Raw genomic sequence first — 24,663 nt, 5'->3', positions numbered from 1 at the left:
CACTATGAACTTCAGTAGGCCTAAACTCTATACATTTTAATAAGACACAAATCACGAGGCAACTATTACACCAAATGTTCAGTATAGTGACACATTAGCTATAGGACATAAGATTAAAATACTGTCTCGGTATTGATGGAGACTTCTTTACGCACAGTTCCCAAACTTACCTCAAATAGTGGTAGGTCAGGGTCCAAATGTGTAAAACTGTTAAGGACCACCGGGCTTTCGTCCTCCCCAACCTCCAGCTTTACCCCATCCCAAATATTGCGCACCTTCCATGTTCCAGCATCGAACATCTCATCGAGGTGTCCCGATTTGATGCTTTGCGCATCAGAGCACATCCCCATAAAGCGGACCATTAGTAACGGATACGATTACCGCAGTCAATAGATGTGACAACCTTTCTTTGTCGTACATCCATAGTTACTTCTGATGATAGGCTACAAAACATTTCATTTTACCAGAGGACCACACAGTAAAAAGTGAAGTACAGAGACGACGCTGGCTACTGTAGAATGCTAAAGGCAGGCGCCTCGACCTACTGTATTTAGAAATTCATGACTCATTGCGGAATGTTACTCATAGCTCCTCCTTTCTGACGGTACCCGTCCCTCTGTGAATGTTGTTACTATGAGGTCGCCGTGGAAACCGTTTCCAGATAAGGTATATTCAAGACTGAAATATTGGTCCTGTTAAAATGTTTCCAATGCAGATATCCATACAGGCAAGATGTATTATAGACATCACCTCAGTAGAAACAGAAAAAGGACAGAAAAAACTCAAGCGTAGGGTATAATCCACTAAAACCTTATAAATAAATATAATGAATAAAAAAACGCATCCGTGTTACAATTGGATGGACCATAGTCAGAGAACCACAGTGAGGGCAATTCCCTGGGATTTAGTGAGTAGAACAGCATAACTTAATTTAGCGCTGGGGTATTATAATATATATATATATATATATATATATATATATATATATATATATATATATATATATATATATATATATATATATATATATTTATATACGTTTATATACAGCAAACACATACCAATAAACATGACCGAAAACGAGCTCTTTAATCCCACTCTTCAGCCACTCTCAGCCCATCCCACCAATCACCGTAGACCGCCCTCGTTTGGTTTCCATGTGCCATATATTTTGAATATATTTTGAATTGTGACAAATTGAACTATTTTTTTTGTATCAGTTCATATACCATGTGCCACGGAATCGAACATCTCTATATTTTTCTATTTATGCCAATCCATTTCAGCCAATTTATATCTTTAATATATGTCAGACAAGTTCTCTACCTTCTCCTTCCTCCACTTCCCTCCTCCATTTATGTGGTAATTCTGCAATCAATTGGTTGTCATTTTGGATTGAGCAGACATTCCCATATACACTGAACAAAAATACAGTGTCTGTGACATAACTCCACCATCTCTATTAATAATATCTTTAATAAATACAATACCATTTAAAAAATCTTTCCATAAAGAATGTTTATTTTATAAATCAATATATTGGAGTTTAAGCATAATATTTGTTGTAATATTTGTTCTATATTTTCTGGAGGATAAAATTGAAATTGTAACCAGCTTTGTATGGCTTGTTTAAGAAATGGAGATACATTAAAATACGTTTAATTTTCAATTAGTCGGAAATTAGAAGTGTAATCTGTATAAAGGCAAAACGGCCATTTTTGAAGGAGGTGAGGCATCAACTATAGCATTCAATACTTTTCGCATTTTTGAAAACAGCTGCTTATATCACAAGGATAATACGTTTTCAGTTCAAAGGAATGGTATCATTGGTGTTATTTATGCCTCTTGTATTCTGTGGATGAGTGCTCATGTCATCTCCAACATTGACTGAACAGACCATTTTGCTGGTATTTCTCTTGAGTGACACTCCCCTCTACTGGTCAGAATTGGAACACACTGAGAACCAAGCTTTACTACAAGACATTGCAAAATACAATATTCAACAACATAAAAAGAAAAACAGGTGTGAATGTGAATTGGTTCATTCGCATCTGCTTCAACAACAGGGGGTGTTTTCCTCAATACATTCCTGAGTCCACATTTTCTCCCCTTTCCCAGCATTCAGCAGCACAAAATACAGATTACCAGTGCTGCTACGCTTCAAATTCACAAATCTCTCCCTGAACAGCTGTATGGGATGAGGAGATACAGAAAGACAGAGAGATAGAGAGAGAGAGAGAGAGAGAGAGAGAGAGAGAGAGAGAGAGAGAGAGAGAGAGAGAGATGGAGATGGAAAGTTGTCAGCCTGTAGGTGCAAGCAGTTGGTTGCAATCAATGCAATGTAATTACTCTGCTACCTTTTGCCCTGTGATGATTTAACAACAGTCCACCCTATTCCATTTGTCAGGCTTCCTTCTGGAATCAACAAATAGCAGTGTTGTTCTACTATGGCTCTGGCATATACCCCAACATGCTTAACTACTCTCTCAGGAGAGGGACTTCATCCACACATGCATGCACACATACAAAACACACAAACTTTGCATAATACAGGCAGCACACTTTACCTTAATTGAAATCATAAGTTTTCTGACATTTTTAGCCAACCAACACACTCAACCCAGTGACCACAATTCCTGAGGTTGCTATGACAAAAAGGTTCCCATTATTCATAATTCAACAAGAATTACCAAGCATAAATTAATCCACCTTGAAAAGCATGCATGGGTCAGGGCCAGGCGGCAACACAGGCCATGGTGTTTTCAGTCTCAGGTCAGTGTTACATGAGTTCAGTCCTTGACCGCTCGTCTCATGACAAGCCCCTGTGAGCTAACAGACCCAGAGAGACAGATCTCACCATATAACAACAGGCCTTTATATCACCAGACAGACTGTTTTAACCATGAATCATGTGCAAGCTATTCAGAAGAAAGAAAAATAATGCTAGTTGATCACAACAATTCTCTGCGTGAGTTAATTGAGAGGAGACCCCGGCCTTAACCTTTTTATGACACTTGTCATTGTGTTTTTGGCCACTGGGCTCACCTCAGGTTGTGCAATTGTACTATCTGTAACCTACAACTGCAAAATACAGAAGTCTGAGCATATCGGACTTACAGTGCCTTCAGAAAGTATTCATACCCCTTGACTTATTCCACATTTTGATGTGTTACAGCCTGAATTCGAAATTGATTAAATATATGTTTTTTTCTCACCCACTTACACACAAAACCACATAACAACAAAGTAAAAATATATTTGTAGAATTTTTCACAGATTTATTGAAAATTAAAATTAAATATCTCATTTATAAGTATTCACACCCCTGAGTCAATCAATACACGTTAGAATCCCCTTTGGCAGTGATTACAGTTGTGAGTCTTTCTGGGTAAGTCTCTAAGAGCTTTGCACACCTGGATTGTATAATATTTGCACATTATTCTTCAAAAAATTATTCAAGCTCTGTCAAGTTGGTTGCTTATCATTGCTAGACATCCATTTTCAAGTCTTGCAATAGATTTTCAAGCTGATTTAAATCAAAACTGTAACTAGGCCACTCAGGAACATTCAATGTCGTCTTGGTAAGTAACTCCAGTGTATTTCACCTTGTGTTTTAGGTTATTGTCCTGCTGAAAGGTGAATGTCACCCAGTGTCTGTTGGAAAGCAGACTAAACCAGGTTTCTCTCTAGGATTTTGCCTGTGCTTAGCTCTATTTCGCTTCTTTTTAGCCTAAAAATGTTTCGTAGTCGATGACAAGCATACCCACAACATGATGCAGCCACCACCATGCTTGAAAATATGAAGAGTGGTTCTCAGTGATGTGTTGTTTTGGATTTGCCCCAAACATAACTCTTTGTATTCAGAACACAATGTTAGTTTTTTTGTAGTTATCCTTTAGTGCCTTATTGTAAACAGAATGCATGTTTTGGAATATGTTTTATTCTGTACATTCTTTCTTCTTTTCACTCTGTCAGTTAGGTTAGTATTGTGGAGTAACTATGTTGTTGACACATCCTCAATTTTCTCCTATCACAGCCATTAAACTCTGTAACTGTTTTAAAGTCACCATTGGCCTCATGGTGAAATCCCTAGAAACATAATTCCACTTTGAAATTATGGGGTATTGTGTGTAGTCCAGTGACACAAAATCTCAATTTAATCAATTTTAAATGCAGGCTGTAACACAACAAAATGTGGAAAAAGTCAAGGTGTGAATACTTCCTGAAGACACTGTAGAATAGAGTCAACAAAACCAAGCTATTGGATAATATGCCACTGTCAAATGTGAGGAACACACACAGATGCACACACACACATGCTCAAGCTCACTAAAAGCATGTATAACATGCTAAAATAAGCTAAGTAAAAAAATATCAGATATCAAAGAAACTCACATTTCCCGGCGTAATATTAAGTGTATCAGAGTTGATGCCTACCTGTCTGTCTACCTCTCTGTGTCTCACAGTAATGAAGGCAGCCTGGCACATAGACTGAGTCCTACAGAAGGCTCCACTCCTCAGCAGTCCACAGGTCCACTGAGCCCACATCACTGCTTCCCTCAGAACCAGGAGATAACACTGGAGATGAAACCGGACCGGGATGAGCAGGGCTCAGAGTTCACCCTCCCCTCGCTCCCCACCCCAGTCACAGATTGGGTGACCACTTCAGGCCCACCCCAGTTGGGTGTTTACTTAAACAGCTGGGTCAACACGCACAGAACAATAAAACATTAACTTCTACTCAAAAATAATAGGGATTCCAAAAAGCCTGTTAATAGCTTGTAAGAGTGAATACACTGTCCCTATGTTCAACTGCACAAACCTTAACAAACTTTGCACTTTACTTCTCTGAACAGAAAATGAAATCACTGGCATCATGTTACCCTGGATTTCCCAGGGGTATTCCCATTCAACTAACGTTGTGACTCACTCATTTGTGAGGCAAAATGTATACAAAAGCTATTAGGCCTAACAAAATATGATTATGACAATTCTATATTTGTATCAGAAAATCAACTAATGGATTGACAAATGTAGACATGTTAGATTTCAGCTAAAACGAAAGCAAAAATGGTCAGCATAAGCAGTTAAAACAAAAGTAGTGCCACTACCAACACAAGTACAGCTTCTTTATGGTGGAGTACGTATCATTCGAACTATAAGTTACAGGTGTTTTTGTGGTGAATCTCTGATAAAGGTTACAGAGCCTAGTTTTATGGGGCGTTATGTGAACTAGAAGCTGAACAAGCTGAACAAAAAAGTCCACTAAGTCACATCGATATAGCTCTTAGAGGAACTTCCCCCTGACAGACGGAGAGGCGGAAGAAACCTTCCATTCAAACACAGTGAAATAACTCCTGCGAACCAAGCAGCTGCTAGCCCATTCTGAGGCACTCCTAGCTCATAGGTCTTTGCATTTAAAAATCATTTTACAATGCCAAAAGCAATCACTCTTAGGCCGTAATACCTTGAGGAGACAGCCTATCTAATAGCAGGGGAAGCATGGTCTTTCTGACATGGTCTGGGGTGTCGGCATGCTTCACAGCCGAAACAGTTGGAAGAGTTTGTGCATATATTATGATGACTTTTGTGATGTTTGTTTGTTTTGGACGTTGGTACGTTTTTCCCCGGTTGTTCAGGCACACAACAATTCTTGAGGCAAGCCGAGGTCGTTAGCTGAAGTCTACACCCCTTCGTCGATGATTGGTCAACAGTAGAGATCCTTCAGGAAAGTCTTTGTTGTCATTCAACAAGAAATGACTCATTTTCGTGCCCATTTTTTCATTTAGAAATACTACACCAAACATTTTTAAGACTGCCAGAGGGAAGACAACATTTTTCTTTAAAATGCCCCCAGTGCAATGATTCTGTTTTCCAATTTGTTCAACAGGTAATTGTAAATACATCCTAGACCAGCAAGCTACCACAGTGACCTAGTACAACAAAAACAAGTTCCTCTATCATTAAGTGTATGAGGGTGTGAGTAAGAAGAGTACAGTTAGAGCAAAACAGCTGTCACAATGAAACACACAGAGATGCACCTGTCACAGTCAGAAGGAACTAGAGACCAGATCACATAGTCTATTTCCAAACTCAGTGAATAACAACAACACTAAACCATCAGCAAGTATTACCATATTTATAGCTATGTAATAAGCAATAAAAACACATCCACATTCAACAGTGGGCATGATCAAACATGTGTGAGAAAAAAAGCAGAAGTGAATGACATCACAGGGGAATGGTTGCCTAACTATACTGTGAATGTGTGCCAGACACACTGAACAGCTGAACCCCCCACTCCGGTGGTAGCATACTGTAGCATACAAACAAGTCCTCTCTCTCTCAATCACAACCCTCTCTCTCTCTCACACACACACACACACACACACACACACACACACACACACACACACACACACACACACACACACAACAGCCAAAGAGACTGCGACTGCCTCAAATTACAACAGATGAGCTCTTTCTTACCAGATCATCCAGTATGTTTACAGGGAAATCAAACATACACATCTTGACTGGCTGAGCCAGGGCTTTGTGAAAGCTGGAGAGGGACTTGGTCTCCATGCTGATAATTTCACTCCCAGAGACAGAACACAGAGGGTAGAGGCTCCTGCAGCAACAGATCGCTACTCTCCCTTTCGCTTTAACTCTCACTCTGCATCAATGACATACACACACAAACAAACGGGAACTTCGGGCTGCTGCTGACAGAAACAACACCACTGCAGACTGGAAGGAACCCCTCCGCTCCCTCATCTGCTTCTTCTAGCCCCTCTCTCTCTCTTTCTCTCTCTCTCGCTTTCCCTCCCTCTCTCCCTCCCCCTCTCACTCTCTTTTCAGCTCTACAGAGTGTTTCTCACAAGGGACTGTCTGTGTTCTCAGCAGCTGCCCAAGCCACTTTCTTCTATTTCATCCTGCTGTAGGTAGAACCCCTCAGCATTCAGCAGCACATTCAAACATTAGTGGCTGATTTTCCTTCCTCAGTAGCATTGTAATGTTGTTCGCACACCTTTTCACACGGACCACAGCCTACAGAAGTATGCAGACAGCAGAGAAAAAAAGTAATGTGAAATGCAGCAGGTATGCTCATTTCCCTCTCCTCTCTGACTGTGCTGCAGTGTAGTCAATGTTAACACTGGAAGCAAGGCTGCGTTGTGTAAAGAGAGGTGCTGAAAAAACAACACATCCAGGTAAAACAAGAGAAAATAGCTCTGGGGCAAAGCCATGTTGCTATGTCGGCTGCTGTCAAGGCAAAATTAGAAGTGTTTGTTTGGCTGAAAGTGATACATTAGAGGTGCAATGTGTCCACACTCAGTCCACACATCTTTCTGCATGAAGTACTGCTCCTGTTAATGCCCCAGCTACCCTCTCTATTAGCTCACTAGGACTTCAAACAGAGAGCTGAACTCAAATGAATCACAGACATGGTACTCCATTTAGGTCACACAGCTTTTAGCTCAAATGGCTAAAGACTAAAGTCGCTTTTTACAAGATTAGACAAATAAGTTGTTTCTCCCATGAAAAAAGCATGTATAGACTTGGTACATTTTGATTTAAAACACCCTGTTTCATAATTTACAAGAGTGATTCACAGTAGCTGTTGTGAAATGTAAGTTTCAAAAGCATCTTCATGTAGTACTAGCGTACAATGCTCATTCAGAGAAGTGAGAAGAGACCAATTTGTAATCTAATCTAAACCAAATCAAACCCTAATTCGTAGATTGGGTGCAATTTAACATTGGCTATAGGTAGACAGATAAGTGGGCAGTGAAACGAGTATGTGTCCTCTATGTTCAATAGAACGAGGGTTGAGACACTGCAAACTGTTTCCAGATGCAGTGGCTGTCCCACACTGCCTGCATAATGTAGAATAGTAGTTGTCAGGGAAACTGTAAGGCAAATATGTCCCCTCATAGGGCTAAATCGTGTGGCCAATGCGATGGCTGCATGCATGCGAGTCTTGCCTCACTGCCACAGCCAGGACAGGAAGCTGGTTGTGGCATAGGCTACACGTCCACTTCCTGTAGACAAAGGCAGGACAGGGTGGTGCACAGCACACTCAGAACCCCCACCATGCAGACAACATGGTGAGTCTTGTTCTGCTTAAAAGTATAATAGTCAATGCCACCGGACATCATCTATTCGTTATTAATAACATCGTCTTTGCTCTCCAATGTCAGCATGTTGTAAACACAAAATGTCTTTGGTGATATCCAAATAGTTTTATGGAACTTCCATGTCGGCTACTAGTTAGCCAGACTAGATAAAAGGGATAGTTACTAACAGGACCCAAACTGTAGTTGGCCAACCTTCTTGATAGCCACTCTAGCACTGGTGGGATACAATGGGATTTGCTTTCCAAATGTCACTCTTTTGTTGGGTCTTTTGCCCATTCATCAGTAAAGATAAAAACAGCATATGCTCGCCATACCTGTGCATCCCTACTTCCTGGTCACCTGTGTGCCAATATACATGTGACCAATGACCCAACATATAGTGTCATCTAGTGTACAAATTACATGGAATATACAAAGACAAAAACTATGGACAACATAACACACAACAACCACATAAAGTGCATTCGGAAAGTATTCAGATCCCTTGACCTTTTCCAAATAATGTTATGTTACAGCCTTGTTCTAAAATTGATTCAATTGTTTTTCCCCCTCATTCATCAATCTACACACATTACCCCATAATGACAAAACAATTAAAAAATAAAATAAAACATTTAAACGGAAATATCAGATTTACATAAGTATTCATATTCTCCCATTCTTCTCTGAATATCCTATCAAGCTCTGTCAGGTTGGATGGGGGAGTGTAACTGCAAAGCTATTTTCAGGCCTCTCCAGAGATGTTTGATCGGGTTCAAGTTCGGTCTCTGGCTGGGCCACTCAAGGACATTCACAGACTTGTCCTAAAGCCACTCCTGCGTTGTTTTGGCTTGGTGCTTAGGGTCATTGTCCTGTTGGAAGGTGAACCTTCGCCCCAGTCTGAGGTCCTGAGCGCTCTGGAGCAGGTTTTCATCAAGGATCTCTCTGTATTTTGCCATGTTCATTTTTCCCTGACTAGTCTCCCTGCCACTGAAAAACATCCTCACTGCATGATGCTGCCACCACCATGCCTCACCGGAGGGATGGTGCCAGGTTCCCTCCAGATGTGATGCTTAGCATTCAGGCCAAAGAGTTCAATCTTGGTTTCATCGGACCAGAGAATCCTGAGATGGTTGTCCTTCTGGAAGGTTCTCCCATCTCCACAGAGGAAATCTGGAGCACTGTCAGAGTGAACATCGGGTTCTTGGTCACCTCCCTGACCAAGGCCCTTCTCCCCCGATTGCTCAGTTTGGCCGGGCAGCCAGCTCTAGGAAGAGTCTTGGTGGTTCCAAACCTCTTCCATTTAAGAATGATGGATGCCACTGTGTCCTTGGGGACCTTCAATGCTGCAGAATGTCTGTCAACTGTGGGACCTTATATAGACAGGTGTGTGCCTTGCCAAATAATGTCTAATCAATAGAATTTACCACAGGTGAACTCCAATGAAGTTGTAGAAACATCTCCAGGATGATCAATGGAAACAGGATACACCTGGGCTCAATTGTATGTCAAGGGTTTTTGTATGTCTAGGGGTTTTGCATGTCTATGTTGGCCTGATAAGGTTCCCAATCAGAGACAGCTGTTTATCGTTGTCTCTGATTGGGGATCATATTTAGGCAGGCGTTTTTCCCACTTTCTGGTTTGGGATCTTGACTATTGTCACGTTCTGACCTTTATTTCCTTTGTTTTGTATTTATTTAGTATGGTCAGGGCGTGAGTTGGGTGGGCAGTCTATGTTTGTTTTTCTATGTTCTGGGGTATTTCTATGTTTCGGCCTAGTATGGTTCTCAATCAGAGGCAGGTGTCATTAGTTGTCTCTGATTGAGAATCATACTTAGGTAGCCTGGGTTTCACTGTGTGTTTGTGGGTGATTGTTCCTGTCTCTGTGTTTTGCACCAGATAGGGCTGTTTTTGGTTTTCCACGTTTATTGTTTTGTAGTGTTCATGTTTATCTGTTGTTATTAAACATGAATCAATATAACCACGCTGCGTTTTGGTCCGCCTCTACTTCACCACAGGAAAACCCTTACAACTATGTGTAGTTGCCTGTCAGCACTCTATTGTATAGCTTCACGTTTCGTTTGTTATTTTATTAGTTTGTTCAGTGTTCATACTTTTAATAAAGAGAAGGTATGCATACCACGCTGAGCCTTGGTCTCCTTCATACGACAAACGTGACAGATGTTCCCACCAAAAATGGACCAAGCAGCGTGGCCAGGGGGATTGGACCTGGGAGGAGATCCTGGATGGAGCAGGACCTTGGACGCAGGCCGGGGAGCATCACCGACCTAAGGAGGAGATAGAGGCAGCGAAAGCGGAACGGCGACGATAATAGGAGATAGCTCAATGGAACAAGCACGAGAGGCAACCCTAAGAATTTTTTTTGGGGGGGGCACATGAAGCAGTTGAGAGCGCTGCAGAGCGGGCGTGCTGAGGTGCGTGTCATCAGCCCGGTGTCACCTGTACCGGTCCCACGCATCAGGTCTCCAGTGTGCATCCACAGTTTTTGCTTTGTCGTTATGGGGCATTGTGTGTAGATTGATGAAAAAATATATATATTTAATCAATTTTAGAATAAGACTGTAATGTAACAAAATGTGGAAAAAGTCAAGGGGTCTGAATGCACTGTAAGTAGGCTGAAATGGCTCCTACAGTAGTAATGGCATAGCCTTTATACTATTGGAACAATGACAGCTTGCAAAGTAAGTTTACACACAAAGGCATTGTATCATAATTTAACTCACATTACAACTCGTTCTGATGATTAAAGGGCAGGGCGAAAAAGATATAGAAGGATTATAAGGAGCCTCTTCTGCATTGTGCACAGAAACCTAAGGCATGTGATAAAAAAAAAATCACAGATTCCTGTCACATTCCATAAAGAAGAAGGAGCCATATGTGTGCAGTGAGGCCAGTCTATTAGAGAGGAGGTCTGCTTTTTTCTATTCAGAATCAGAAATGAGCTCATATGCCACATCAAAACTGCTTAAAGTCATACAACAATGAAGAGAAAATGCATGAAGAAGATCAGTCGTCTACAGTTTTGAAGTCAGGGAAGGAGAAAGGCCGAGATCGAAAATGAACAGAGCCATCATTTGATGCCTTTTTAGGCATGTTTCTTAATATTCAACCCCCCCCCCCCCCCCCCACCAGACACAGACAGACACACACAAGCACACAGACACGTGCACATAAAAAACAACTTTGTGAGGCAGTTCATGATAAGTTTATGTACAAAGGAAGACCTGTGTTCCAGGAGTGACGCAGAGAGCAACATCCTGCAAAACCTCTCCCTGCCTGAAAACTCATGGTCAACAGGTGATGTTGCCATGGTAACCCCAGATATTTCCTCTCACATATGTATAATATATCAAAATCCAGAGAGAGCAAACAAATCCATTTCAAAAGCTGTTGGAGAGTTTGTTGTTTTTTGGGGAGGCTTTCTTTGCTTTCTTTATAGCCCAAGAGCTGAGTTTAACAATGGGAGGTCACCCTCCCTCAGGCGCTGAAGGCCAGAGGGCCTGATCCAAAAAGGATATTTCCTAGAGAACTTCACTTCCTTGCCAAGAATATCATTGTGTTTATTGTTAATTCTTATCAATGCACAGCCTATTATAAAAACAACAAACAGAGATTTAAATATTCAGCGTCATGCCCTTTATCTTTTAATCAGAAAAGTGTTCATGTGTGTATGTCATTAAATGTGAAGGCAATCTACACAGGGGCCTTTGTTGGAAACACACAGACAGATAAACACACATGATGAAGACATTGGAAATGCAAAGAGACTCCAGAAAGTGTTGTATGTGGATGCATGTTTGTGTATGCACACGTGCATGGGTTTGCCTGTCTATCTGTGTGTGTGTGTGTGTGTGTGTGTGTGTGTGAGAGAGAGAGAGAGAGAGAGAGAGAGACAGAGAGAGAGAGAGAGAGATTATGTGTATCACATTCAGACCATATCTAAGGAAACTGACTAACAGATGCTGTTGCAATGATGGATGTGAGATAATGATATTTATTCATGCACCGACAATGAAATGATGATATTTCACCTTCAGCATAGTAGACCATAGGGGGAATTATCCACACATCCAATAAATGCATAAACATATTTGGGGTCATGGGCATGCTGACAAATTACTATTCACATGCATTCAGATTAGGGGTTTATTCAGTGAGGTTTCAGATGAAAATAATCCACCATGATCAAAATCATAATATGATGTATTATTTATTATGTGTGTCGACGCAACACTACAACACCGTGACAGCTAGTGCACCTCACATAATGAACGTTACCCCAGGTGACTGTAGTATACCTGTTTTTCCAGCATTATCATCCTCTCAATTTCATGACCTTCTTCAAACGTCTTCTCGTGCACGTTCAGAATAGATTCTCATTTCTTCTGTACCGACATCCAGCATTTTGATTATCCACAGTTCGTGTACCAAATCAGCGATTGGTATCCTTGTGGAAATGTCCTCAGTGAGTTCAGCACCACCTTGAGTTGATGTGTAGTACGATACTGTAATAGTTTATTCAGCTATTAGTCTAAACTTCACAATCCATTGCAATCGCTCAGCATTTAATTTCTAGGTCATCCTCTATCTTCATTCTCAAACCTCCCCCTGCAACCACGGGGGGCGTGCAATGCGCACTGGTCTGATTTTAACAATTTCATGATGCCATTTCTTTCTTTGGAATTGTTAATTTAATCCAGCCCCAATAGTAATACAAACACTAGTCATATAATGCATGATCCTATCATTTTACGTTGGTGTACATCGCATCAAGCAGTGATGCGTTATGTCGAGTGATGCTCAAAATAAACTTTTAAGCAAAGATTATTTACAGCTGTGAGACTAAATCTTTCAAATCCAGCTCGTAACCAGCCAAGAAAAAAATGGAATTTACAGTATGAGTTAGCTCAAGCGTATAGAAAGTGTTCGCTCTTGAACATCCCACCAAAACGCATTACCTAGAGCGAAAATTCAGCGTTGATACGATGTACTAGAACAAGTCCCAACGCACAGAATTGTGGGAATTTATGTAAAATTAAGATGGCAGCCGCCTGTGCGAGAACTCTCAGTAAGGTCGGCTGGCACATTTTGGAGTCTCCACCATGTCGTGCTGGGAATATTGCCTCCCTGATTCCAAGGGTCCCGCTACATGGATCGAGCAGGGCCTACAGAACAGGTGGTGCAGGATTCCGTTCCAAACTGCTTTTCAGCACACCTCTGCGCGGTGGCAGGGTCCTGGGGTGTGCGTTCCTGTTTGGAGGGGGGCTTGGCTTGTATCAAACAATAAAGCTCTCCGTCCAACATCACCTTGCTGAAGAAGATGTCAAGGTAATAATACTTGGCAAGAATATTAATGTGAAAAATATTTTCGTTACTGGCCATATATACTTGAAGCACAGTAATCTTATGTTTGTCAGCTAACAACCTCTGTGGTGTACTTTTGTCAAGTAGCTTGCGCAATGTTACATCCTCAAATGTGCCAAATTTTGCGTTGTAAATGTATATGTAACGTTAATGAATTAAATGTACTTTTAACTGACGTCCCTGTCTTTCTCAGCCTTCTGTTGGTGGCCTGAAGTTGACCTTGTATCAGTACAAGACCTGCCCGTTCTGCAGTAAAGTGCGAGCTTTCCTAGACTACCATGGGCTTCCATATGAGATTGTGGAGGTCAACCCCGTCATGAGGAAGGAAATCAAGTGGTCAACTTACAGAAAAGTGCCAATTGTGATGGTGAATGATGATGTGGTAAGAGGGGACACAGTCACTCTGCATGACTTGGTATTATAGTTACAATGTACAGGTGTGTATGGGATGATGGGAAAACTTGTCAGGTGTTCTCTCTCTCTCTCTCCCCTTCTGTGCTCTTGACTCATCAGCAACTGAATGACTCCTCATTAATAATCAGTGCCTTGAAGACACGGTTGATGAGCAAGTAAGTAACTACCTCTACGAAAAGTGTTCTTGCGTTTTCTTTACATGAAGTGGTCTGATTTCTCTATCTCCCCCTCAGGGATAAAACCATCTCAGAAATTCTGCGCTGTTACCCAGAGATGAAGGCTGTCAATGAGAAGGGGAAAGAGGTGATCGAGTTCAACAACAAGTACTGGGTGATGGTGAATGAAGCTGAAGGTCAGACAATGTACCCCGAGAAAGATTCCAGAAAGTAGGTGAACACATTGGGTGCCAAATTACTGCTGACCATATAATGACCAAAAACCATTCCGTGCATGGGTCAATCATGAAAATACATGTATGTCTGTCCAAATCTCTCTAAAGGTGTACATACATCACTACTCTTTTTAGATTATGATATTGCTTCTTCCAGTTACAGATAGGCCTGCACCCATCAAGAAACTGACTGTTAGCACTACCAAATCCCCATGGATAGATTCATTAAAAAACTATATGGCTGAGAGGAATAAGGCATAGAAAATAAGTCTTCCAACTCCGCAGATTGGCAAACGTACAGTAAATTGAGATCACTAAACTAAACAAAAAAGAGAAAATATACCATGGAACAAAGATGATAGGTAAAAGCTCTGGAGTACCTTAAATTAAATTCTTGGGTAAAAAAAAGCAAACTTGGCTCCATCCTTCATTGAGGCAGATGGCTTGTTCATAACAAAACCCTTTGATATATTCACTTAAACTTTTTTGTTGTTGACCAGATTAGAAAATGTAGGCATCACACGCAAACAACAAACGCTGAGTCTTCATGTTCATGCATAACGGACCAAATAATGAGACAAGCAGTGTCGTTTTGAGTTCTGCAAAGTTGTTGCTGTAGCAGAGGTGAACAAAGTAGCAGAGGTGAACAAAGTAGCAGAGGTGAACAAAGTAGCAGAGGTGAACAAAGTAGCAGAGGTGAACAAAGTAGCAGAGGTGAACAAAGTAGCAGAGGTGAATAAAGTAGTTGCTGTAGGAGAGGTGAACAAAGTAGCAGAGGTGAACAAAGTAGCAGAGGTGAATAAAGTAGTTGCTGTAGGAGAGGTGAACAAAGTTGTTGCTGTAGGAGAGGTGAACAAAGTTGTTGGTGTAGGAGAGGTGAACAAAGTTGTTGGTGTAGGAGAGGTGAACAAAGTAGCAGAGGTGAACAAAGTAGCAGAGGTGAATAAAGTAGTTGCTGTAGGAGAGGTGAACAAAGTAGCAGAGGTGAACAAAGTAGCAGAGGTGAATAAAGTAGTTGCTGTAGGAGAGGTGAACAAAGTTGTTGCTGTAGGAGAGGTGAACAAAGTTGTTGGTGTAGGAGAGGTGAACAAAGTTGTTGGTGTAGGAGAGGTGAACAAAGTAGCAGAGGTGAACAAAGTAGCAGAGGTGAATAAAGTAGTTGCTGTAGGAGAGGTGAACAAAGTTGTTGCTGTAGGAGAGGTGAACAAAGTTGTTGGTGTAGGAGAGGTGAACAAAGTTGTTGCTGTAGGAGAGGTGAACAAAGTTGTTGCTGTAGGAGAGGTGAACAAAGTTGTTGGTGTAGGAGAGGTGAACAAAGTTGTTGGTGTAGGAGAGGTGAACAAAGTTGTTGCTGTAGGAGAGGTGAACAAAGTTGTTGGTGTAGGAGAGGTGAACAAAGTTGTTGGTGTAGGAGAGGTGAACAAAGTTGTTGCTGTAGGAGAGGTGAACAAAGTTGTTGCTATCCATAAATAAGGAAAGCATCCTGGTACCGACAACCTGGATGGTAAATTGCTGAAGTTGGTAGCAGAGTACATTGGGACTCCTGTTTGCTACATCTTCCGTTTAAGTCTAGATGACGGTGTGTGCCCTCGGGCCTGGAGGGAGGCAAAGGTCATTCCGCTGCCCAAGAATGGCAAAGCACCCTTTAATGGTTCAAACAGCTGACCAATCAGCCTGTTACCGGTGCTTAGCAAACTTTTGGAAATACCATGTTTAACCAAATACAATGTTATTTTACAGAAAAACAATTTAAGACTTTCAGCATGCTTATAGGGAAGGGCACCTAATAACATGCCCTGACAAATGACAAATGACTGATGATTCGCTGAAAGAAATTAATAAAAAGATTGTGGGAGCTGTTTTGTTAAATTTCAGTGCACCTTTTGATATCATTGATCATAACCTATTGCAGAATACTGAGGTGTTATGGATTTACATTCTCTGCCTAATCATTGACTGAGTTACCTATTTACACTGAACAAAAATATAAACGCAAGATATAAAGTGTTGGTCCCATGTTTCATGAGCTGAAATAAGCTGCCTGAAATGTTCCATACGCACAAAAAGCTTATTTCTCAGAAATGGTGTGCACATTTGTTTACATCCCTGTTAGTGAGCATTTCTCCTTTGCCAAGATAATCCATCTACCTGCCACACCACAGGTGTGGCATATCAAGAAGCTGATTAAACAGCATGATCATTACACAGGTGCTTCGGTGGGGACAATAAAACGTCACTAAAATGTGCAGTTTTGTCACACAACGCTACATACAGTGCCTTGCGAAAGTATTCGGCCCCCTTGAACTTTGCGACCTTTTGCCACATTTCAGGCTTCAAACATAAAGATATAAAACTGTATTGTTTTGTGAAGAATCAACAACAAGTGGGACACAATCATGAAGTGGAACGACATTTATTCGATATTTCAAACTTTTTTTAACAAATCAAAAACTGAAAAATTGGGCGTGCAAAATTATTCAGCCCCCTTAAGTTAATACTTTGTAGCGCCACCTTTTGCTGCGATTACAGCTGTAAGTCGCTTGGGGTATGTCTATCAGTTTTGCACATCGAGAGACTGACATTTTTTCCCATTCCTCCTTGCAAAACAGCTCGAGCTCAGTGAGGTTGGATGGAGAGCATTTGTGAACAGCAGTTTTCAGTTCTTTCCACAGATTCTCGATTGGATTCAGGTCTGGACTTTGACTTGGCCATTCTAACACCTGGATATGTTTATTTTTGAACCATTCCATTGTAGATTTTGCTTTATGTTTTGGATCATTGTCTAGGTTTTCTTCCAGAATGGTCCTGTATTTGGCTCCATCCATCTTCCCATCAATTTTAACCATCTTCCCTGTCCCTGCTGAAGAAAAGCAGGCCCAAACCATGATGCTTGGCTTGCATCTCTGATCAGTCTTCTCCTTGTATGAGCTGAAAGTTTAGAGGGACGGCCAGGTCTTGGTAGATTTGCAGTGGTCTGATACCTGATACTCCTTCCATTTCAATATTATCGCTTGCACAGTGCTCCTTGGGATGTTTAAAGCTTGGGAAATCTTTTTGTATCCAAATCCGGCTTTAAACTTCTTCACAACAGTATCTCGGACCTGCCTGGTGTGTTCCTTGTTCTTCATGATGCTCTCTGCGCTTTTAACGGACCTCTGAGACTATCACAGTGCAGGTGCATTTATACGGAGACTTGATTACACACAGGTGGATTGTATTTATCATCAGTCATTTAGGTCAACATTGGATCATTCAGAGATCCTCACTGAACTTCTGGAGAGAGTTTGCTGCACTGAAAGTAAAGGGGCTGAATAATTTTGCACGCCCAATTTTTCAGCTTTTGATTTGTTAAAGTTTGAAATATCCAATAAATGTCGTTCCACTTCATGATTGTGTCCCACTTGTTGTTGATTCTTCACAAAAAAATACAGTTTTATATCTTTGTTTGAAGCCTGAAATGTGGCAAAAGGTCGCAAAGTTCAAGGGGGCCGAATACTTTCGCAAGGCACTGTATGTTTCAAGTTGAGGGAGCACTCAATTGGCATGCTGACTGCAGGAATATCCTCCACAGATGTTGCCAGAGAATTTAATGTTAATTTCTCTACCATAAGCCGCCTCCAACGTCTTTTTAGAGAATTTGGGAGTACGTCTAACCGGCCTCACCGCCGCAGATCACCTGTACCCACACCAGCCCAGGACCTCCACATCTGACTTCTTTACCTGCGGGATCGTCTGAGACCAGCCACCCGGACAGCTAATTAAACGGCGGGTTTGCACAACTGAAGAATTTCTGCACAAACTGTCATAAACAGTCTCTGGGAAGCTCCTCTGCATGCTCATTGTCCTCACCAGGGTTTTGACCTGATTGCAGTTCGGCATCGTAACTGACTTCAGTGGGCAAATGCTCTTCACGGATGAATCCCGGTTTCAACTGTACCGGGCAGATGGCAGACAGCGTGTGGGGTGTTGTGTGGCTGACTGTTTGCTGATGTCAACATTATGAACAGAGCGCCCCATGGTGGGGTTATGGTAAGGGCAGGCATAAGCTACGGACAATGAACACAATTGCATTTTATCAATGGCAATCTGAATGCACAATGACACACATTATCGTGCCGTTCATCCTCCTCCAACACCTCATGTTTCAGCATGATAATGCACTGTCCCATGTCGCAAGAATCTGTACACAATTCCTGGTGGCTGAAGATGTCCCATTTCTTCCATGGCCTGCATATCACTCATTGAGCATGTTTGGGATGCTCTGGATCAATGTGTACCACATCGTGTTCCAGTTCCCGCCAATATCCAGCAACTTCACACAGCCATTGAAAGGAGTGGGACAACATTCAGCAGCCTGATCAACTCTATTTGAATGAGATGTAAACTGCAGCTCAGTAAACTCTTAGAAATGGTTGCATATTGTGTTTATTTTTATTCAGTGTATTAATGGATGTCTAATGGAATTCGGATGAGGGGTGTACCAAATTTTTCCTAATGACCTTCCACTGACCTTTGAATAAAGCCTGTGTCTATGTATGCTGATGACTCAACCGTGTACAAGTCAGCTACGACAATCAAATAAATGACACCCTTAACATAGAGCTCCAGTCAGTTTTAAAATTGGTAACTAGCAATTGACTGGTACTAAATATTTAAAAAACTAAAAGCACCGTTTTTGGGACAAATCACTCAAGCCTAAACCTCATCTAGATCGATTGCTGAATAATGTGTTGATTCAGCAAGTTGAAGAGACTAACCTTCTGGGTCTAACACTAGATGGCAAGCTGGCATGGTCAAAACATATACTGTAGACTCAATGGTTGCTAAAATGGGAAGAAATCTGTCCATGATAAGGTATTGCTCTGCTTTCTTGACATCTAAATCAACCAGACAGGTCCCACAGGCCCTAGTTTTATCACAGCTGGACTACTGCCCAGTGGTGCGGCAAAGAAGGACATTGCAGTGGGTCCAGAACAGAGCAGCGTGTATTGCACTTACTGTAGATGTACACAGAGGGAGAATGTCAGTGGTATGTATTCATGTCAATCTCTCCGGGCTCAAAGTTGAGAGATTTGACTGCATCACAATTGGTCTTTGTGCGAGGTGTTGATGGGTTAAATGTACTGAACTGTCTGCATGTAGTTCAGACACTCAACGGTGCCACACAAGACATGCAGCCAGAGGTCTCTTCACAGTTCCCAGGTCCAGAACAGAGGCAGCGAAACACAGTATTACGTAGAGCCATGACTACATGGGAGTCTCTGCCACCCCAGGTAACTTAAGCTAGCAATAAAAACAGATTAAAAAAAAACAGATAAAAGATCTTATGTTGCGAAGGGGACTGTCAAGACAGACATTTGTATATACAAAAGTATGTGGACATCCCTTCAAATTAGTAGATTGGGCTATTTTAGCCACACCTGTTGCTGACAGATGTATAAAATCGAGCACACAGCTATGCAATCACCATAGACAAACATTGTCAGTAGAATGGCCTTACTGAAGAGCTCAGTGACTAACAATATGGCACCGTCATCGGATGCCACCTCTCCAACAAGTCAGTTTGTCAAATTTCCAACCAGATAGAGCTTCCTTGGTCAATTGTAAGTGCTGTTATTGTGAAGTGGAAACATCTAGGAGCAACACCGGTTCAGCTGCGAAGTGGTAGGCCACACAAACTCAGACAATGGGACCGTCAAGTGCTGACGCGCTTGACACAAAAACTGTCTCTCCTCGGTTGCAACACTCACTACCGAGTTGCAAACTGCTTTTGGAAGCAACGTCAACACAAGAACTGTTCGTCGGGAGCTTCATGAAATGGGTTTCCATGGCCGAGCAGCCGCACACAAGCCTAAGATTACCATATGCAATGCCAAGCGTCGGCTGGAGTAGTGTAAAGCTCGCCGCCATTGGACTCGGGAGCAGTGGAAACGCGTTCTCTGGAGTGATGAATCACTCTTCACCATCTGGCATGTCCAACAGACAAATCTGGGTTTGGCGGATGCCAGGAGAATGCTACCTGCCCCAATGCATGGTGCCAACTGTAAAGTTTGGTGGATGAGGAATAATGGTCTGGGGTTGTTTTTTCATGGTTCAGGTTAGGCCCCTTTTGTTCCAGTGAAGGGAAATCTTAATGCTACATTATACAATGACATTCTAGGGGATTTTGTGCTTCCAACTTTGTGGCAACAGTTTGGGGAAGGCCCTTTTTCCTGTTTCAGCATAATGCCCCCATGCACAAAGAAGTCCATACAGAAATGATTTGGCAAGAACTGTGTGGAAGAACTTGACTGGCCTGCACAGAGCACTCAACCCTATCGAACGTCGACTGCGAGCCTGGCCTAATCGCCCAACATCAGTACCCAACCTCGCTAATGCCCTTGTGGCTGAATGGAAGCAAGTCCCTGCTGTAATGTTCTATCATCTAGTGGAAATCCCAGAAGAGTGGAGGCTGTTATAGCAGCAAAGGGGGACCAACTCCATATTAATGCCCATGATTTTGTAATGAGATATTTTACGAGCAGCTGTCCACATACTTATGGTCATGTAGTGTATTTTGTATTGTGTTATGTATTTTACTTGTGTTTTGTTTCCTGTTTGGATCCCAGGAAGAGTAGTAATTGGGGATGCTAATATAATACATGTCAAGCATCAGTTAGGCTTAAATGTCCCTTTTGCTTATTCTCTTTCCCTTCAAACTGCTTTAGGGAGGAGATCAAATGGCGTAAGTGGGCAGATGATTGGCTGGTGCACCTGATCTCGCCCAATGTTTACCGGACCACTGGAGAAGCCCTGGCCTCCTTTGACTATATCGTCCGTGAGGGCAAGTTTGGCACTTATGAGGGATTCTTTGCAAAGTATGTTGGAGCAGCTGCCATGTTTGTCATCTCAAAAAGACTGAAAAGTAGGTGGGTGCCCCAATAAAAAAAGTTGATCTGTTCTAAGGTTTTGTACATGTATACAGTTTTTGTAAATAGTTCTTGAATAAGTGGATTTTTCTGAATAACCAGCCAATGTTTGGTGATGAGCTCTGTTTTATATTAAACCCCTCTATCCTGCAGACACAACCTGCAGGATGACGTGAGACAGGATCTGTACAAGGCAGTCAATGAGTGGGTGGTGGCCATTGGCAAGAAGAGGAAGTTCATGGGTGGAGACCAGCCCAATCTGGCTGACCTGGTAAGAGCACCACATGTCATGTGAAGTATTATCTTAGACTTCTATAACTTCTATAAACAAGTAGTAAACAGGAAGTGTTTGCTAATTATGTCCACGACTCTTCTCTCTGCAGGCAGTGTATGGGATCCTGAGAGTGATGGAGGGTCTTGAGGCCTGGGATGACATGATGGAGAACACCAAGGTGAAGAGCTGGTACAGACGAATGGAGACAGCTACAAAAAGCCACAAGGGCCAAACTGAACCTGCTCTAAATATTGACCAGCACTAGGAGATCTGATTCAATAGCACTTCCAGCCCTCACTTAATCAGGAGATGTGAAGAGTGATTGCATTAAGGAGAGATGGGTGAAAAAAATGCTATACATTTGTCCTAAGGCTCTTGTCCTCCTGATGCAATTCACAGAAATTGACTTCTCTAGCTAATATGGATTAGGCAAAAGGCCAACCTCTTGATTAATTTCCTGTGAAAATGCACCGTGTTAATTTGCTTGAATAAACTTGCAGCAGCAAGCCGTTTAGTTGTAGATCCTTGATTACTGTGGCATTCTGTCTACCTGGTGTCCCACAGTGTCAAGGCTGCAGTAACATGTGCACTGAGTATACTAAACATTAAGAACACCTGCTCTTTCCATGAGTCTGACCAGGTGGAAGCTATGAACCTTATTGTCACTTAATAAATCTACTTCAGTGGGGAGGAGACAGGTTAAAGATTTTTTAAGCCTTGGGACAATTCAGGCATGGATTGTGTATGTGTGCCATTCAGAGGGTGAATGGGCAAGACAAAATATTTAAGTGCCTTTGAATGGTAGAAGGTGCCAGGCGCACCGGTTTGTGTCAAGAACTGCAACACTGTTGGGTTTTTCACGCTCAACAGTTTCCTGTGTATATCAAGAATGGTTCACGACACAACTGAGGTCGACATGGGCCAGCATCCCTGTGGAACTCTTTCGACACCTTGTAGAGTCCATGCCCCGGCGAATTGAGGCCATTTTGAGGGCTTAAGGGGAGACGACATTAGATGTTCCTAATGTTTGGTATACTCAGTGTATATAACATAAGTAAAATAAAATTAGCAGCTTTAAATTTACATTGCATCTATGTAAACATTGTCAAATACCTCCTACACACAGTCTTAGCATTTTGGATTAAATTTTTTCGCCCCCATTCTATTTTCCAATATACTTGAAGGTTAAAATGATTGCACGAGCTAACATTACTTAGTTTAATTAGCTACATCAGATAATCAGTATATTATTTTCCTCAGGGTTTGAATTCCCCTAAAAAACTGCACAGTAATCCTGTTTCAAGATTCTCTTTCATCTGTTAACTTCTTGACTGATGCAAATTCTTCCTCATTGTTGTTCTTGAGGGTTCCAGTCATAGCCAGATTAATTACATTATCATTCTTATCAACTATGCAGGGTGCAAGAAGTGAAATGATTATTATAATTTGGCAGCATCCATTGGACAAAGTGGTACCGAAACTCCTAACCAATTTAAAAACACCCCAATGATGTTCATACATGTAAAAATGTTCAATAAAAATAAGTAAACTGATCATGTATCATGTTCTCATTCAGGAACACTACATTGTTCTATTTTGGAAGATATGGCTATAACATTTCATACTTTACAAGTTACACAAGTATTCTCTATAGAATTATTTGGTTCTGCACCAACTGAGAAATAGTTATGTATATACACTATAAAAACATGAGCAAATTACATGTCTATGAACAAATGTTTGTGGATTACCTTCCATTATCTACGACAACACTGACAATATGACTTGGAACAGTGGATGTCATGATCGTTACTGGTTCTAAAAGTAAATCAACAAATAAGAACAGAAAGACAAGATAAAGGAAGTCACATTCTCAAAACCTTAAGGGACAGAAATCCATCCAATAAAAATACCCCATAGGTTGAAATTTACAAGTAATGCAATATGACTTTGGCGAACCCAAAGATTATCACTGCAGTGAACGAGAAAAGAGGAAACAATATGACAGGGAAAAAAAACCTTGAACCATACACAGCAAGACGCCACATTAACTACCTTAAATGATCTTCTCAACAACGGTAAGGAACAATGACTCTAAATCTAGCACCAAGAATAACCATTTTATCCAATGTTGCATTCATGATACTGGCCATGATATATGCAAATTTAGTTTTGGCATACTATACAGTGCATTCGGAAAGTATTCAGACACCTTGACTTTTTCCACATTTTGTTACGTTACAGCCTTATTCTAAAATAGATTAAATAAATAAAAACAAAGCAAATTTGAGGAAAACGCTACCCAAGTTCTACCAACACATTGACTGTAGCACTCACACTGAGAAAACACACCACTGCTACTCAGATTTTCAAAATGCCTACAAGGTCCTCCCCCATCCTCCCTTCGCAAATCTGATCACGACTCAATTTTGCTCCTCCCTTCCTATAGGTAGAAACTCAAACAGGAAGTACCCGTGCTAAGGACTATTCAACGCTGGTCTGACCAATCGGAATCCACGCTTCAAGATTGTTTTGATAGGGCCTCCCGGGTGGGTTCGCACCCAGGCTCTGTCGTAACCGGCCGCGACCGGGAGGTCCGTGGGGCGACACACAATTGGCCTAGCGTCGTCCGGGTTAGGGAGGGATTGGTCGGTAGGGATCTCCTTGTCTCATCGCGCACCAGCGACTCCTGTGGCGGGCCGGGCGCAGTGCGCGCTAGCCAAGGTTGCCAGGTGCACGGTGTAGCCTCCGACACATTGGTGCGGCTGGCTTCTGGGTTGGATGCGCGCTGTGTTAAGAAGCAGTACGGCTGGTTGGGTTGTGTATCGGAGGACGCATGACATTCAGCCTTCGTCTCTCCCGAGCCCGTACGGGAGTTGTAGCAATGAGACAAGATAGTAGCTACTACAACAATTGGATACCACGAAATTGGGGAGAAAAAGGGGTAAAATTCAACAACAAAAAAAAGAAATATTGTTTTGATCACGTGGACGGGTAGCCTCATCGACGTATACACTGACACGGTACAGTGCCTTGCGAAAGTATTCGGCCCCATTGAACTTTGCGACCTTTTGCCACATTTCAGGCTTCAAACATAAAGATATAAAACTGTATTTTTTTGTGAAGAATCAAAAACAAGTGGGACACAATCATGAAGTGGAACGACATTTATTG

General features: G+C 41.8%; 2 protein-coding genes across 5 annotated transcripts in view; one reads left to right on the top strand and one right to left on the bottom strand.

Moving 5' to 3' along the window:
• Window positions 1–12,827, bottom strand: part of LOC110525507 (ral guanine nucleotide dissociation stimulator) — a 28,528-nt gene extending 15,701 nt beyond the window's left edge. Inside the window, exon 1 of one of the 4 annotated variants that reach the window (XM_021605679.2) lies at window positions 12,437–12,827. In XM_021605679.2, the coding sequence (XP_021461354.2) occupies window positions 12,437–12,457 (21 nt within the window). In that variant the 5' untranslated portion in view covers window positions 12,458–12,827. Of the gene's footprint in view, window positions 1–170; window positions 794–4,437; window positions 4,586–6,489; window positions 6,783–12,436 lie in introns of those variants that run through there. The other 3 variants (XM_021605678.2, XM_021605676.2, XM_021605674.2) reach the window with 3 other exon arrangements.
• Window positions 12,828–13,130: 303 nt separating this feature from the next.
• Window positions 13,131–23,042, top strand: ptgesl (prostaglandin E synthase 2-like). Its single transcript, XM_021605681.2, has 7 exons — window positions 13,131–13,466; window positions 13,696–13,884; window positions 14,016–14,071; window positions 14,150–14,302; window positions 21,015–21,215; window positions 21,369–21,486; window positions 21,599–23,042. Exons 1-7 carry the CDS (start codon window positions 13,179–13,181, stop codon window positions 21,752–21,754), a joined length of 1,161 nt encoding a protein of 386 aa, XP_021461356.2. The 5' UTR covers window positions 13,131–13,178; the 3' UTR covers window positions 21,755–23,042.
• Window positions 23,043–24,663: the final 1,621 nt, after the last annotated feature.

Source organism: Oncorhynchus mykiss, chromosome 6, assembly GCF_013265735.2.
Source record: "Oncorhynchus mykiss isolate Arlee chromosome 6, USDA_OmykA_1.1, whole genome shotgun sequence".
In the NCBI taxonomy this organism is placed as follows: domain Eukaryota; kingdom Metazoa; phylum Chordata; class Actinopteri; order Salmoniformes; family Salmonidae; genus Oncorhynchus; species Oncorhynchus mykiss.
The sequence above is the reverse complement of the archived record's forward strand: the minus strand, read 5'-3'. Positions and strand labels throughout refer to the sequence as shown.